The sequence below is a fragment of the Trachinotus anak genome, unplaced genomic scaffold (genome assembly GCF_046630095.1).
Source record: "Trachinotus anak isolate AG129_WGS33_773 ecotype Australia unplaced genomic scaffold, CSIRO_AGI_Tana_v1 ptg000001l, whole genome shotgun sequence".
In the NCBI taxonomy this organism is placed as follows: Eukaryota; Metazoa; Chordata; class Actinopteri; order Carangiformes; family Carangidae; genus Trachinotus; species Trachinotus anak.
In genome coordinates this window covers 21197101-21214910 of record NW_027273852.1, presented here as the reverse complement: position 1 = coordinate 21214910, position 17810 = coordinate 21197101, and the positions used below count along the sequence as shown (strand labels likewise).

Sequence of the window (17810 nt, the reverse complement as noted above, 5' to 3'; positions counted from 1 at the left end):
AAACAAACACACAAAATGCCCACAAAAAGTCGCAAAATGACAACAAAGAGACACAAAATATATAACATATAATAAACAATTTAATGGTTTCTAACCCATGAGTGATGGTATGTCACTCAATCAATCTTTATATAACATTATTTATAGTATATTTCACACAGGTTAGTGCAGATCTGACAAACTAATGCAGTGGCCCTGAGGGGAAAAATACATCATTGGAAAACCAAAAACTGAAAATATAATAACATTTCAGAAATCTACAAAACTACACTGTGTAATTGTGCAATGTTCAATTACTTTTGGGATATCAAAGCAGACAAGTTCTATATGCTAGTAATATTACAAAGAATGTCAATTGTTTTATGACATTTAGATATTTAGAATTAATTTTAAATGTTTCCTGAAATGTGGACTAATTTTGTTTTGTGTAAAAATTTTGTTTTCTGTGCTGTGGATGTCATGTTCTGTAATATCATGTTTTCTAAGTGGTCTTCTCTCATGTTGTTATGTTTTCTGATTAGTTTTCATGTTTCACTGAATTGTTTTGTCTAATATTGTTGTACTTTGAACCCCAGGGCCACTAATATGGGGTGCACACGTTGATGTCCAGAAGTTTACAGAAAAATCAGACAAATGACAGTCTGTTGTTGCTTCATAAATCAATCACCAATTTATTAAATTTTTTTTAGTATCCTATAATGTATATGAAATCCATTTATTTATTGACAGTAGTGAAAAGTAAATACATTTACACAGTACTGTACGCGTTTTAGGTACCTGTACTTTTTAATCCACTGCATTCATTTGACAGTCACACAGCAGATAGACTTTCTCTACAGGACATGTGATCAACTTATAATGTATATACAAATTATTTAATATTTTGTTGAGGGTACAATACAGTTATTATCAAGTAAAAAACCTTACCTCAGTTTGATAGGTGCTCATTAATGACATACATACACTAAGACGACATAAACATTTACATTGTGACACCTTTCTACTCCACAAATATAAATAAACAGAGTTTGGGACGGGCGTTGTCTCCATCTGTTACACACACACACAGAAATGTCTTGAAGCTCTTGAATTATGCCGTGTTTTTGTTTTTATGGGGAATATGGTCCTGGGACATTTTGAGGTCAGAGAAATTTGCCTTGTTATTTTTCAACACTCATCCCCGCTGAGCATTTTCAGAAGTGATGGAATGAGCACACCCCTATGGATGAATCACAGCAAAACACATGAGGTTTCAATTACAAGAGGAAAAAAAATATGCAGAGACACAGTTCATTGCCCTGGGACATAATGTTTAAACGTGTGTGTGTGTGTGTGTGTGTGTGTGTGTGTCAGTGATAGATAAAGCACAGAGCAGACCTCTCTGTCAGATCACAGCTTCTTGACACTCTAAGCAGACCAGTTGCACCTGGAGGATTGATCCCAGATATGAAGCTCTGTGTCTGGGTTGGAGCTCACCGCCTCCTGCCCGTCCTGGTTCTCCTGACTGTCGTCCATGTCAGCGCAGACCAGCACCAACCCAGGGAGAGACACTATTACATCGCTGCTGTTGAGATAGACTGGAAATACTCTGACAATGACACACACAGGTAGGACACTGGCTGAAGGATCTGTGATATTAAATTATAAGAATTAGAGACACAACAGGTGTTAAAGACTATTTTAAAGTTAATATTTGGCATTTTTTATTATTTTATATTGTATTTCTGTTTCATTATTATTTATTTGTTTTGTAGTTTTGTTGTTTTTGTCTCCACTAGTATTAAACCTGTACCTCTGTCTGCCATATGTTGTTGAAGCCAGTTCTTAGCGTGGTGTAGTGGACATTTGTTTTTCTCATGTGCTGATTCATGTTGTGTGTTTTTCCACCTTTGCGTAGGTCTGGTCCCACCTATAAGAAAGTGGTCTTTCGGGAGTATGAGAAAGACTTCAGACAGGCTAAGACTCATCCCTCCTGGTTAGGTAAATGCATCTGTCTGTCTGGCTGTGGTTATGAGGACATCCTTTTCCTGTCTTCAGCTTCACTTGTCAATTTCCCAGTAATTTCCCAGAAAGGAATCAGTTTGTACGTAACATCAGCAGGCTTCTTAAAAGGAACTCATTTCAGTTGGTGTTAATTAGAGAGGGAATTAAAATGGGTTTTATTTTGATTTATTTGAGTTTGTAAATAGGAATTATAGAAAGTGTAGTAATTTTATGTAGTGAATAAAACTACTGATAAAAGAAAAAATGAGATAGATAGACATTATAGAACAATGGAGGGTTTGAGAAGTGTGAAAATATTGAGACTCACTTAACCACATCCCAGATGAACCTTTGGGAGATGTTGGTATTTGATGGGCAGCTCTCTCCACCACCATCATCTGAAAATGAGGGAGTATCTTCCAGTAGAGCCTTTATTAAACAATATTTCCTGCCATATGAAATATTTTTCATAATACTGAGATTTTTATTTTTTATTATTTATTTATTTTTTTTAGCTGTCTGACCTGCTGCCAAGTCTGACCCTCACTCATACTTTGCACCTTGTGTGGCAAATCAGACTTTGAACTGCTGTTTAGTGGCAGCTTTGCTTATAACAGAAACATAAAATACAGTAACATTGTATTTTGTGATATTTGATCTGGACTGTATCAAGTTATTAAAGCCTCACCTTTATTTAGACCAGTGACCGGTCTTCATCAGGAAGCTGAGCACTTAACCTCTGGATTCTTTTTGTATCTGGGGGACACTTGTCTTTGACTGAATATTTTCTAAATTTTCCGTCTAACTAGCACCAAAATAAGAAATAACAGTGGCATACTGGTTAATTTCAGTACCAAAAAGACTAAATATATATCATGTATGAGGTACATTACAATACATGGGCCAGTGGTGCAATTATATTTGCTGGCATTAAATGAATCAGCACTAACACAGAAAGACAGTAATGAGCAATGATGAATTGTCGTTCTTTGTTCTGGAGCATCAGTGTGTTTTTCTCTGCAGGTCTGCTCGGACCCACACTGAGGGCTGAGGAGGGGGAGACCATTGTCGTCACTTTCAGGAACATGGCGACCGGAGTACACAGTATTCACCCACACGGGGTCGCTTACGGGAAGCAGTCAGAGGGTAGGTGTCTGTTAACACAGCTGCAGAGGAGTCCGGCAAACCTGAAGACATCACCTGCTAGGGTCATAGTGTTTGATCGGGAAGTTACTCATGCCAATAATTACACAACACAACAAACAAGTTTGTTTGTCTTTTTCTAAAATATTAACCAGGACAATCAGATTATCAAAGCAGGCTGGACTGAAGTCCAACAGGGTACATCGCTAAGCCCCCGGAAATCACTGTCTGTGTCCTGATGTGCCGAGAATTTCAAAATTAAAGAACAGCTCACAGCAAACTCTTCATTCTTCATTATGTTTGGGATTTTGCAGAATATCATGTCACAAATTCAATTAAGGAAGTCAATAATCTCCTCTGACTCCTGCATAGCAGTGGTATTTAATAAATTTTGCTGATTTTTTTTTTTTTTTTTTCTAGTTCAAACTGAATTAACTTTTCTTTTTTTTCGCAGGGGCCAACTACTTTGACAACACATCACAGAAAGAGAAAGAGGACGATGTAGTGCAGCCAAACGGGGAGCACGTGTACTACTGGGAGGTGACAAAAGAGGTTTCTCCACAGCCAGACGACCCCACCTGTCTCACCTACACCTACATCTCCCACCAGAATGTTGTCGAGGACTACAACTCAGGCCTCATCGGGACTTTGCTCATCTGCAAGCCTGGTAAGCAGTAAAACATGGTCTGTGTTCACTTTGTTCAATGGGGGAAAGAAAAAATGATCAATTTCTGTCTTCTTTTTTTTCAGGCAGTCTGGATGAGTCAGGGCAACAGATTGGCGTCCACCATGAGTACGTGTTCCTCTTTGGGGTTTTTGATGAGAAAGAGAGCAAGTACAAACCGAGCGGCCACGCCTCAGACGACCACGTCAAATACACCATCAACGGATACACAAAGGGATCACTACCTGGTCAGTCAGACACTTAGACAGTCAGAAAAACAGTCAGTTCATCAGGTATCCTTGGTATCTGAAACTCTGAGTCATCAGTTCTTTGTATTTTATGCATCTACTCGACTATATCTTAGAGGGAAATAGTGTTTTGTTTAGTTTTTTTAATTTATTAGACAGAAGTAGTTACCGTCACTCTGCAGATAATGATTCACATATGAAACATGTCAGATTATAATGTTTGCTGGATTATTCCACAGCAGATGAATGTCGTCGTTGATGTTACTGTAGCACCGTTTGGATCTTAAACATTCAAAAACACTTGCTGGCTGGCGGTGTACACCAAAACAGAGATGAAGAGGCCTCAGACTTAGTTCTGGTTAATAAACCTCTGTTCTAAGTCAGTGCACAAAGTATATTAAGCAGCAAGCAACCGTAACAACAGTGTTGATGCTTCGGGTTAATGTGGGTTAAACTGACAACAAAGACACTTAGATAAAACTCAGACAAGTATTGAGCTGGAACAAGCAAATAATCAGTTATTCTCTTGATCATTTTTTGAGTAATCAAAAACCTGTCAAAACCCCAAATATATTTACTTTAAGACAAAGGTCAAAGACAAATTTTCCTACATGAAGAGATGGAAATACAGACTTTTACACTTTTTTAGCTTGACAATGATTAGCAGATTTCTTGTTAATTATTTTTCTGTTGAGTGATTAATCACATTTCGCTACCTGATAAGTGTCTACTCTGTAAATGGAATAATGCACTGTGACACTTTAACAGGGCCTCTCTACTAGATGAAACTTTCTTACTTTTACTTTGGACCAGAGAAACTTTATTTGTGATATGTTCATTTAATGTTGTTGTGGTACAATATGTTTACTTTACTTCAGTCCTGCTCATATGAACAGATGTATGGTGAATGGCAGACACCACTGCCAGGGTAATAACATTCACCAGATGTCCTGCATTGACCAGACTATCCAAAGATAAAGTACACAAAGTGAGCGTCAGTTTCCTCTTCTCTGTCCAGATGTCAGGATGTGTGCTCACGCCTCTGTGAGCCTGCATCTGGTGGGCATGAGCTCAGAGCCTGAGGTCTTCTCGGTGCACATGAACGGGCAGGTGCCGCAGCAGAACGGCCATAAAGTGTCATCTGTGGGGCTGATCAGCGGCTCCACCGCCACCGCCAGCATGGTGGCTCTCTACACAGGCCGCTGGCTGCTCTCCTCACACACCAACAAGCACATGGAAGGTATGTGTTTCTCCCATCCATCGTCCGCCACAGATTTTAACCATGCGACTAAATTAAAAGTTTTCTGCCATTGCAGCTGGCATGCACGGCTTCGTGGATGTGGAGACGTGTGACGGCTTCAGTGCGCCCCTGCGACGGATGACGATTCAGCAAAGAAAACAAAGCAGGGAGTGGAAATACTTCATAGCAGCTGAGGAGATTGTCTGGGACTATGCACCGACTATGCATGAACATGTTGATGAGTAAGCAGCATTTACAGATACATTTTACACATGCAGACTGATCAGACGTCCCTCTGTCGCACAACACGTACATTCTGTGTTTATAGTTAAAGTGTCTCCTCTCATCCCCATCTCTGTTTTTCACTCTGCTCCACTCATTGACAGAATCTTTAAGTTCAGTTTTAACTTGAACATCAGTTTTACACTGATTGAAACACTTTGTTGTGTCTTGTAAAGCTTATATTCATGCGTCCAAATCAGATAAAACCTCTTATCTTTTTGTGTAGGGACTTTAAGCTCCAGTACTTGAAACAGTCATCAACACGCATAGGTCAGAAATACAAGAAGGTGGTGTACACTCTGTACAGCAACGAGTCATTCACTGAAAGGCTGGAGAGCAAGCAAAGGAAAAATGAGCTGGGCATCTTGGGCCCAGTGATCAGAGCGCAAATCAGAGACGTTATCAAGGTGAGATCATATTCATTTCAAATCAAATCAGTTTGTCAGCAACAGTATGAGAAAAAGTCAAAAAACATTGCTCTGTAAATACTAGGCCAGAAGAGTTTGTCAGATTCTGATCCTGAACCTATAGGACCACAGGCTCTAAAAGCTGTTTCAGTGTTTGGAAGGGATTACCCTTAAAAATACAGTACATTGAATTATTCAGAAATAGGAAAACTGTTAAGTATATTCTAAAACTAACAGGCAACTGAAGAAGAGACAGTAAAATGGTTGAGACACCGTACAGTTGAAATACAGCACAGTGGTGTCAGAAGGTGTCAGGATGTAGGTGTGATTTCAAGTCAGTAACTCTTCAACCTAAAAAAAGACAAGAATATTGAAGTAATATAAATGTTATTTGCATCATTTATATAAACTCATATGCTCTGGCAAATAATAAATTGTGATATAAATGGTTATTATGGTTAACATGCATGCTGGTTTATGGCAATCATACGCTCACCCACCTGTCACTCAAAGCTGCCATGCCCTCAATTATTCAGAAGTGTAAGCCTCAATAAAATTTAAACAAGTGAGTTATTTAATGTACAGTTGTCATGAAGGAGGAAATTAGTTACAGAGACTAAAACTTTTTGTACCAGGCTGTAAACATGTTTATTTCTGCTGTAAAGTTGGACATTTTAGCATGAGAGTCTATTGAGATTGACTCGCCTTTGGAACAAGCCTCAAGTGGCCATTGGAGGAACTGCAGTTCTTGGCACTTCAGTGTCGGCTTCATTTTTTTTGCTGTTTGGTTTCTACATTGTTTGTCTTCTGGGATATAAACACTATCAAAGTGAAGCCGAAAGTCAGCACTTTTTAACCTCATAGTCAGTGGTATGTCAGATAAATGGCTGTGATCATAGAGTGCCATTTAACATTGTTTACACACTGTGTGCCTTCACATGTCCTCCTGTCCTTTCACAGATTGTTTTTAAGAACATGGCGTCCAGGCCTTACAGCATTTATCCACATGGTCTGACAATAGAGAAGTCAGAGGAGGGAGTCAACTACCCAGAAGGAGGTACTGAGTCTGTCCTCAACGTAAAATAAATGGATTCAGCACTTTGCATGTTGGACTGTCCACTCTGGTTTGATAATATAAAATCGTATATACAATATATGTGATGGGGTGCTTTGTGATGTGGTTGCCAGGAAACCAGTCTCATGGTGTTCAGCCAGGTGAGACACACACCTATGTTTGGAGAGTGGTCGAAGAGGATGAGCCTTTGAAGGGAGACTCCCGGTGTCTGACACGGATGTACCACAGTGCAGTGGACACACCACGTGACATCGCCTCAGGACTGATAGGACCCATCCTCATCTGCAAGAGTCAGTCCCTCAACGTCAGGAACGTGCAGGTAAAAAGCGTCTTCACCTGTGGGCATGTTAGCGCCATTGCTCTACGGAAGGCAACAACAGTCAGTCTGTCTATTGGTGGGTTCACCACTTTGATCCAGACTGAAATATCTCAAGTCAGTGATGGACAGTGTTGTGTAGTGTTACTCAGGAACAGATTACTGTAATATTATAACTTTCCGCAGTAATGAGTAGTGTAAAGGAGTACAATTTCTAAAACAGTAATGATAATACCGTTACAAATCCTATCAGCATTGCGTTACCAGAATGTGATGGGTTTTTTTGTCCGAGGTAGGCTATCTTAGGATGGCATTGTTCTGCTGATGTCCTGGATAGCAATGATGGGCTTCTTGCAGCTGCTAGTTGTTTGAAGTTCAAACTCTGATGGCTGAGAGATGAGAGATGAGAGATAAGGGCAGGAGAGAGCTTGTGAGGGAGTTTCTGGCAGAGGATCCTGTCTCTTTGTCCACTACGCCAGTCAGCCATGATGAAATGGACTCTTTTGCATTAGAGACAGAGTCCAAGGACAGGTACTCAGCAGAAAAAGAAGTAATGGACTATTTGAGGTCGAGGGGATCTCAGGCTGGGACTCTGAACCAGTTCTGAAACTTCAAAAACATAAACATGAAGTACAACACTCCAACCCCATCTAGCTCACCTGAGGAGCAGCTTTTTAGTTCAGGAGGTTTGGTGCTCCCCTCGACAAGGGACAGACTGTCTGGTAAGAGGTTTGAGAAGCCGCTGTAAGATATAATCTTTATTTCACTGAAATAACAAAACAGGAAGCGATGCTATCACCCTAGATGTGCAATGTTTGAATATTTTTGGAAAGCAAAAGTAATATGGTAGAATAACGAGTAATGTAAGTAATTACTTTTGATGTAAAGTAATAAGTAAAGTGATAAGATTACTTTTAAAGGAGTAATAAGAAAAGAAGTAACTTATTACTCTTCCTGTGTAACTCGCTCAACACTGTTGATGGATTTAACAACATTTTGTGCAGATATTAATGGTCCTCAGAGGATGAATCCTCATGACTTTGATGATCCCCAGACTTTCCCTAAGTACCACCGTGAGGTTGACATTTGTAGTTTGGGAATGAAGTGTCTTAACAACAACACATTCGAAACAACATCCACTGTATTTTGTGTTTAGTGCTAAAATAGCCTGTAGACACGTTTAACATCAACATGTTAGCAGTATCATTGTGAGCATGTTAGCATGCTGTGAACCGCTAGCATAATTGCTAGCATAGCTGTAGACACATTATTTTTGTAAATAAAACACTAATATTTCAACATGAGTTACAAGCAAAGAGTAGGTTGGTTATTTATTCGTGTGTTTGTTATAACTACAACATTGTTGCATTAGTAAATTAACATATACAGTTACAGTTTATGTTTTCTACAGTTTTGTGGTAATGAAATGTAATGGTTTTGTAACCTGATGAAAGAGAAACAAAATGTTTAGCAAGGAAATAAAATTAAAGTAAACTATATTGATTCTGTATTACACTTTTCAGATATGTCATGCTTGTTCGACTTTTAATATTAGTCTAACAAATGTGCACATTCCTCCAGTACTAAGTATGTTGACAGAAAAAACTGTCAGAATCAAATTTAACAATCAGAAATGTTCTATAATTGTGAGGGGATACATGTAAATGGATGAGTAAATGTTCTGGTTTGATTGTACAGCTGAAAGCAGACAAGGAGCAACATGCCATGTTTGCTGTGTTTGATGAAAACAAGAGCTGGTACCTGGATTACAACATCGGCCACTATTGTGATCGAACCAAAGTCAGCAAGGCAGATACAGAGTTTCTTAAGTCCAATGTCATGCACAGTAAGTTTTGTTATAAATCGGACTGAAGTAATATGATATGCATCAACTTGAGCTGCCTGTCAGATGACTAATATTCATGTCCATCTTCTTACAGCAATTAATGGTTACGTTTTTGAGGGTGGCCCAGTCTTGGGTTTCTGCAACGGTGAGGTTGCTACATGGCATGTGTCGAGCATTGGAGCACAGGACTCCATACAGACAGCAACCTTCTATGGCCATACATTTGAGCTGAATGAACGGATAGAGGACTTTCTTAGCCTCTACCCCATGACTGGAGAAACCATCACTATGAACATGGAAAACATTGGTCAGTCAGGGCTTACAATGTCAAATTGTGTTTTGTATATCCAAGTGCTCACAAGATATGTTCAATGTCAGAAAATTTTGTGACAGCAGAAGCTCAATATACTGTATATATTTGAGACAGTGTGATATCCATGAGTCCACAGAGGCTATTGATAGTGAATTCCACCATCTGAAAGTTTTACATGGATGATTTTTGTGTGCCTTTCTTGAACCAGGTGTCTGGCTGGTGGCTTCCCTGAATTCCCATGAGACAACCAAAGGAATGCGCATGAAGTTTCAGGATGTTGAGTGCTATCGTGACTACCAGTATGAGTACGGTGAGTACGAAGATACAGCACCAAACACAGAGTTTCATGCATGGAAGCCTCTGAGTTTGGAAGAAATTAAGAAGGAAGAGGAGAAACCGGAACCTGAAAAAGAAAAGCCAGCGGTGATGGATACATACACATATATGTTTGCAGATGAATTAGGTCTCAGGTCTCTGAAGAACCAAAGTAAGGACGCAAATGTGGAGCAGCTGGACCTTTCTTTCCTTGACTATGATGTTATTGATGTACTTGACGGTGATACAAATAACACCGCTAATTTTACAGAGACAAAGAGTAACAATGAAACCTCTATTCCAGAGCCAAATGCACTAAAAGAGACATTATTTTTAAATTGGACAGACGTTGATGGAGTAAACCTTACAGCAGTTCATTTGCAAAGCATCAGTGACAATACAACACATATACAGAACACAAGTGCTGCGTCCGTGTTTTACAATTCCATGTTGAAAACAGATAACTCAACCGTCATTTATAACCCAAATGTATTACTAAAGAATGACAGTGTACCTACAAATATCAGTGTTTCCCCAATTGTCTCAAATCTTGATAGCGATGCTGTGTTCAATGACACGAAGAACACAACGATACACAATGATACGTCATTATCAGTAGCTGGAAATGTATCTACAGAGATGACCAATCTTACAGTAACACCACAAGAAACTACCAATCTTAACATAACACTATCTGGAAATGTGAGTTCCCTCTTGGAGACTGAAAGAATTAACCTAACCCTTATTGGTGATAATCAGACTTCTGTGGGCTTGATCTCGACAGAGGATTCAGAGGAAAGGCACACCAGAGGGGACGTGTTCTCATACTCTGTGCCTCTGTCCACCAGCACCAACAGTCTCAACAGCACATCAGATGATCAAGTGTTTGTTATCACTCTGTCGCAAAGGGAAGATGAAAATAACCCAGCGACTAATGGGGTTAATGTGTCAGCAGACACAACAAACCATTCATTGTCTATTTCAGCAGATGTTGGGCAGGTTAACGTCAGCAGCACAGACAAATACAACTTGACCGTTGTAGCGTTGGAGATGGAGAGCACAGACAACAAGCCCAGTGACAATGACACTTTGAGCACTGTCACAGAGCTGGAGTATAGACAGAAAATGGATTCCTCTGAAAATGTGACATATGTTTTGCTTGAGCCCTTACAAAATGCTACAGTGAATATCCAACATCTAGATATATCAAGATCAGACAGATCAAATATATCAGGGGAGGTTAGTCCAGTGGGTAAGGAGAACATCACGGCTCTTGTTGGTGTGATGAATCAAACATCCTCCCCAGAACCTTTCTCCAATGAGACTGTGGTACCAGATAATGTGTCCCTCTCCAGTGGTGCAGTAGAGAAGGGAGGTTCTGAGGAGTTAAGTGTCTCAGAAATCAGTGAAGAAGTGCTTATATTCCTTAAAGAAAACAACACAGAGGTGATTAAAACCACCTCTGTTAAAACACAGGGCCACAACTGGACTTATGAGGGAATTCACGAAATGGTACCCATGGAAATTCCTGACCACATGGTGAAATATTTTGAGACAGAGACTCCTCAAACAACAACAGCTCCAAAAAAGAAGATGAAGAAAGTGACCCTCCGACATAGGCCCCAGAAGGGTGAAGGCATGAAAACAAAGAGGCGGAAGGAATACAAGCCTCTGGCCAGGAGCGGTTTACCGTTCTCTCCTCGTGGATTTAATCCAGTCATGACCCCACGCGGGTCACGACCCAGTGCACCTCAGCCTTTCTCTGATGAGGAGGCACTCATTAACATGCCCGTAGTCATTGGTGTGCCCCGTCCTGAGTTCAGTGACTATGAACTGTATGTTCCTGGGGATGAACCAGACCATCTAGGGCTGGAAGAGCAAGATGTGCATGCAGACGAATATGAGTACGTGACCTACAAAGACCCCTACAGTGATCATGAAGACATCAAGAATCTCAACCTGGATGAGACCACCAAATACTACTTAAAATTCTCAGGCCCAAACGTAAAGATGTATTTCATTGCTGCAGAGGAGGTTGAGTGGGACTACAGTGGCTACGGACAGAGGTAAGCTCATGCATTGCAGTAGTAGATGCTCATATATCATTTGAAAAGACCATTCAGATTTATTGGAAAATTGTGCATACAGGTACACATCCATACGCATTAAAGGTTTAAATAAGGTTGTGCTACCGCCACAGGAGGCAAGATAAGTCAGCAGAAACCATCAGAGAAACTACGTTCACCAAGGTGGTTTTCCGGAGTTACATGGATAGTAGCTTCAGCACACCTGACATCCGTGGAGAGTTAGATGAGCATCTAGGCATCCTGGGACCTCTCATCAAAGCAGAGGTTGGACAAAGCATCATGGTAAGACTGATACTTTACTGTGCAAAGGCTTCACTGTCATCATTTATGCTTAAATGTATAAATTGTAGCATTTACAACTAATTGCTGCTTCATGTAAACATTGAGTCTGTATGTTACATATGTGTTAAGCTTAATTAGTTTAGCTCAGCACAAAGACTGAAAACAGGGCCACGCTCGGTCCAAATGTAATACAACATGTCTGCCATCTTCTCTAAAGCTCTGTGATGAACTCATTGAATCTCCCTTGTTTTGGGTTGTGTGCTGAACTATATCGTAGCCGTGCACAGTAATCTGTTTCCAGTCTTTGTGCTAAAATAAGCTAAGATAACCAGCTACTGGTGGTTGCTTCATATTTATCAAACAAACTTGACAGCTATATCAATCTTTATATCTAACTCTCTGCAACCACATGACTAAGTGTATAACTGTGTCTTTTTGACTTGCAGGTGGTGTTCAGGAACAACGCCAACAGGCCATACTCCATTCACCCAAACGGGGTTTCCTATACCAAGCAGACAGAAGGTCTGTCCTATGAGGATGGCTCCAAGTATTGGTATAAATATGACAACGAAGTTCAACCCAACACCACGTTCACATATTTATGGAAGGTCCACTCCTCGGTTGGGCCAACGTCACATGAGTCGGACTGTCGGACCTGGACCTACTATTCAGGTGTTAATCCTGTGAGTACTTTGTAATACGTAGTAACGAAATATAAGTTAAGCATGGCAGGCATTAAAGAAATGCTATTTGCAAACACAAACCAAAGCCACTTTATATTGAATTTGAATTCATGACTCTGGCGTCCCCTAGTGGCAGCATCAAAAAGACACTTTGGGACACAGATTAATGGGCTGAAAGTAATATGTACATACATCTTTAAATTAAGATTAAAGTAAAAGGGATACACTAAATTATATGTTTGTGTTGAGAAAAATGAATGTCTTCACATTTTTAAAAACTAATATTAAACCTACCCTATGCTCTGTCTCTCAGGAGAGGGACATCCACTCTGGGTTGATTGGGCCTTTGCTGGTGTGTCGAGAGGGTACCCTGGACAAAAGCCAATCAAACACAAGGGAGTTCATGCTGCTTTTCATGACCTTTGATGAGTCACAGAGCTGGTACTATGAGAGGAACCGCGAGTTAATACAGAGGAAAACCCGAAGGAGAGTTCTGGGCCCCAATTTCACGGAGAACCTCAAGTTCCATTGTAAGGCATTATGTACCTCCAAAATGATCCCCCATCCAAAATCTTTTGAATGTGATAATCACTGATTAGTTAACTTGCTAGTTTCAAGGTCCCATGTTTTACACTTTTCCAGTATTTTATATTGAAGTGATGATATCCAGAAGATAATATATTTGTGGTTTTAAGAACCAAAAAGCATCTCTGTGTAGTTTTACATCTCCTCTCTCAGGCTTCTCTCTGGAGCTCTAGTAACAGCAGGTCAGTCAGCCAATCAGAAGAGAAGCTGAGAGCCTCTCTTCTGATTGGCCGCTCTGATTGGCTGATTGGGTAGCACACTGATCCAAATCTAATGCAGGTGATACACTGACTAAGTAAGACAACCTCACACACCCCCACATCAAATAACCTGAACTATCACTTTAAACACATTGAGTACATAGATCTACTGTTGAATATATCATTGTGTCACAACGATAGTTATGTAATGTGTTCATGTTGTTTCCCTAGCCATCAATGGCATTATATACAACCTAAAGGGCCTGAGGATGTACACCGACCATCTCGTGCGCTGGCACCTCATCAACATGGGCTCTCCAAAAGACTTTCAGAGTGTCCACTTCCACGGCCAGACGTTCCTCCATAAGAAGACCACCAGCTACAGACAGGCAGTCTACCCACTGTTGCCTGGTTAGCACTGTTATGCTTGTTTGTTAACTGAATTCAGAATAACTTCTCTTAGCTTGGCTGTTGGCTATGTTTGATGATGTTTCAACTTAATTACTGTACCACACTGTCCCTGCAGGGAGCTTTGCTACTCTGGAGATGCGTCCGTCCAGACCTGGCCTGTGGCAGCTGGAGACAGAAGTTGGTTTCAACCAGCAGAAGGGCATGCAGACCCTGTTCCTGGTTCTAGATAATGGTATGAGCGATTTAAAAAACTCTGCAGCATTTAGTGCAGTGGTTTCCAACCTGTGGGTCGGGGCGCGCTGGTGGGCACAATCCATGGCAGAAACTGGAATATCAAAATGCATAGGTGGCTAGCAACAGGAAGGAAAAAGAGTCAAGAGACAGATGGTGAATTGACAAGTGAACACAAAAAACAAAAATTGAGCTTCCACCACTCTCAGTTCAATCCTGAATGTTAGATGGTTATCATTAGAATAAAAAGTGCGGCATTATTTGGCCTCTGTATTGTTTATTGTTTACTGCTCATTTAGAGTATGATTCTCTAACTACACTGACATACTGTTATGTTGTACTTTTATACTGAGATATTACTCGTATGCCTCCTTTAAGATTGCCGCCGTCCACTGGGTCTTCAATCAGGCAGTGTGAATGATGACCAGATTACAGCAATCAAGACCAGAGGTAGCCATACACGCATCTGTTTAGGCAACAAATACACTGTGGTTCTACCACAATCACAATTAATTATTGCTCAACTATTGCAGTAAAGCTCTGTCAGTAAAGAGGACATCAGATTACTGACAGTATTTCTATATTTGAAGGATACTGGGAGCCCCATCTTGCCAGACTGAACAATCAGGGTAAATACAACGCATGGAGCACAGATGAGCACAATAGCTATATTCAGGTATGTGTTGTAGGTGTAACAACTCTGTATTTGGATATGTGAACTTGCTTTCACATATGTGTAACACAGTCTACTACCTGTGGACTTTGACCTGTACAGGTGGACTTCCAGCGGCCAGTTGTGATCAGCCAGGTGGCCACTCAGGGAGCCAGGCAGATGTTCCAGTCTCAGTTTGTGCTCAAGTACGCTATCTCCTACAGCACTGACCGCCGGAGGTGGATCTTCTATAAGGGTGATAGCAGGGACCTCAGGAAGGTGGGGGGACTTTCACCACCAATCACCAATTTGCAAAGAGCCACAAACTACAAGTGAAGTGTGTGATCACCTCTTTCTGTCTGTGTCTTTCCCTCTTTCACCAGGTGTTCACTGGGAACGAGGAAGCCTATCAGATAAAAACAAATACCTTCTTTCCTCCTCTGGTTGGACGGTTCATCAGGCTCCACCCCATCCACTGGTACAACAAAGCCACAGTTCGCATGGAGTTCTACGGCTGTGAGCTTGACGGTAACATGCTACCTGCACATTGATTTTGCACATTGTTCACTGGCCACATAACTCTGTGTGTACCTCTCACTGCAAGATTCTGCATTATATTTAATATCTGCAGCTCATATTTAATATGATGTGTGTACTTGGGTCGGGGGTCCTGTAAATGTGATGTTTTCAATCTCCTCCCTCAGGCTGCTCGGTGCCTCTGGGGTTAGAGAGCAGACTCATAGAAGACCGCCGTATCACTGCCAGCTCCACAGCCTCCAGCTGGTACTCTGGACCCTGGAAACCCTCCCTTGCACGCCTCAACAAACAGGGCACCATCAACGCTTGGCAGGCTAAGGTACTAATTTCTAATACTGACATGACAGGTCAGGTAGGAATCAGGTAGAACACACATAATATAAGTGTTGTTGTAGCACAGGACCTGCTGGCAGTTTACACACATACCCACAGCCCTGAATGGTGAATTTCTCCAGTTCACAAATGGATGCATACATTAACCTGCGAGTCAAAGCCATTATTTCTCTCTTTCTCTGCTGTCTCCTCCACAGTATAATGACATGAACCAGTGGCTTCAGGTGGAGCTGCCACAAATTAAGAAGATCACGGGTATAATAACGCAGGGAGCCAAGTCTCTGGGGAAGGAGATGTACGTCATGTCCTACACCCTGCAGTATAGCAACAACGGAATACACTGGAGCCAGTACACAGATGACGAGGACCTCGCATTCAAGGTGAGCCACAGCAAAATCACATGGAAACTGTACTCACACGAACCAGTTCACTGGTGGGCAGAAGTGATTCTAAACGATGTCCCTCCTGTCTCTCATCAAATGCAGACTTTCCCTGGAAACACAAATAACGGCGACCATGTGAAGAACTACATCTATCCTCCCATCTTCTCACGCTTCATCCGGATCATCCCCCGAAGCTGGATGAACTCCATCACCCTGAGAGTGGAACTACTGGGCTGTGACTTTGAGTGACGCTCATCCAAATCCGTACCAAGTTATGACATGTCAGGTCAACCGTACTCATCTGTATGCAAATGAACACACGTGGTCATGTGTTGTGGATACTACACACATAAATATACTGAATCACAGCCTCTCATGTGCAAACACATGCATAGATTTGTTAAACTCATCATATAGCTTGTGAAACTCAGCTGTTGCATAAACTAGGTCTCCTGCCGCCGGGAAATATCAGTTTCTTTCTTGCCAGATTTGGATGTTGAAGCCAAGTAGGATGCAAAAAAAAAATAAGACAGCCTTTAACAAATTAAAACAGTGCAAAGCAATGTATTATACAAATTTTTTAATGTATTTTTTTATGTCGTGTAAAGGCCCTTCTAGGGACGGGCATTGCAAATTAGCTTAGGTTATAAATGGCTCACACTGAATACATTTCCCTATACAAATCATATACATGCACCATTAAAACCAGTTCCTGGTTTATATCCCCTTTTTAGAAAAGTGTGATAAAACTCTTCATGTGTGAGTAATCATAACCTCTTTGTCAACAGTTTTATGTTTTTGAAATACTTTTTCAAGCATTTTTAAGCTGATATGTTTTTATTTTGTTCATCAGAAATTAATAGAAATGAATGTAAATACATAAGTAGAGACCATGTAATTTATTTTGAAATAAATATGATTACCATTCTTACTTTTTCCTTGTCCGGCTCAGTGATAAATGAATGGATGCTGTTAACCACATGCACAGATAGTTTTGGTATCCCAAGTATGAGTATGTGATGTCTTCTCATGGTGTCTTGAAGGTGTCACTTTTAGCACCTCAGCTGAAGCCAGGCCTGCCGTTAAGCAGCACCTACAGGCCTGCAGAGTCAACAGGCACGTGCAGCTGCAAACACATGGCATGTTTATCCATTTGCTGCTCATGTTAAACTGGGCACTGGAGGTGTGAAAGTCTCAGCGTGGCATGTCCTGTATGCTACTCATCTGTGACGACAAATTAACTCACAGATAGCTTTATTGGACATGTGGCTGTCAAGGGCTTTGGGAATAGTGATGAGAACCAGCTGTCTGTGATTTGACTGTGGGAATAACGTATGTAAGAGGAAGAAACTGCAGTGGGATCGCTGCTTCTGCACAAGCTGAAGCTAAACTCCACTGCTGGAGTTGGATGAAGAAGCAGTTGAAGTGCACAAAGAAAGACCGAGCTGCATTGTTTCATTCATAGCCTGAGCCAAACTGCATTGCTTTATGAATGGCCTGAAAAATGCATGAGTCTTGAGCTGAGGTTGAATAAAACATATGGAGGTTGTGAAAAAAATGAATCAAGGTGGAAAAATCTGATATTTTGTGACCA

At 40.9% G+C, this 17810-nt stretch overlaps 1 protein-coding gene across 2 annotated transcripts; it reads left to right on the top strand.

The window, feature by feature from the left end:
- The first annotated feature begins 1367 nt into the window (after positions 1 to 1367).
- Positions 1368 to 17147, top strand: f5 (coagulation factor V). 2 transcript variants are annotated; one of them, XM_071484175.1, is made up of 26 exons: positions 1368 to 1607; positions 1898 to 1980; positions 3007 to 3129; positions 3581 to 3793; positions 3877 to 4038; positions 5057 to 5278; positions 5355 to 5520; positions 5787 to 5967; positions 6928 to 7024; positions 7156 to 7361; positions 9057 to 9204; positions 9299 to 9511; positions 9726 to 11898; positions 12033 to 12201; positions 12648 to 12884; positions 13198 to 13414; positions 13901 to 14080; positions 14196 to 14312; positions 14690 to 14761; positions 14902 to 14987; positions 15087 to 15242; positions 15347 to 15491; positions 15668 to 15819; positions 16031 to 16213; positions 16319 to 16468; positions 16516 to 16655. In XM_071484175.1, exons 1-25 carry the CDS (start codon positions 1447 to 1449, stop codon positions 16463 to 16465), a joined length of 6009 nt encoding a protein of 2002 aa, XP_071340276.1. In that variant the 5' UTR covers positions 1368 to 1446; the 3' UTR covers positions 16466 to 16468; positions 16516 to 16655. The 2 variants fall into 2 exon arrangements, with proteins under 2 accessions (XP_071340276.1, XP_071340273.1); XM_071484172.1 differs by having other exon boundaries at positions 1369 to 1607; positions 16319 to 17147.
- The last annotated feature ends 663 nt before the right edge of the window (positions 17148 to 17810 follow it).

Excerpts from the sequence above, each read along its gene's own strand:
- f5 (XM_071484172.1), top strand. The coding sequence starts at position 1,447 with ATGAAGCTCTGTGTCTGGGTTGGAGCTCACCGCCTCCTGCCCGTCCTG. Across the intron at positions 1,608-1,897 it reads TCTGACAATGACACACACAG|GTCTGGTCCCACCTATAAGA; the intron begins GTAGGACACTGG and ends ACCTTTGCGTAG. Across the intron at positions 14,762-14,901 it reads TACAGCAATCAAGACCAGAG|GATACTGGGAGCCCCATCTT; the intron begins GTAGCCATACAC and ends CTATATTTGAAG.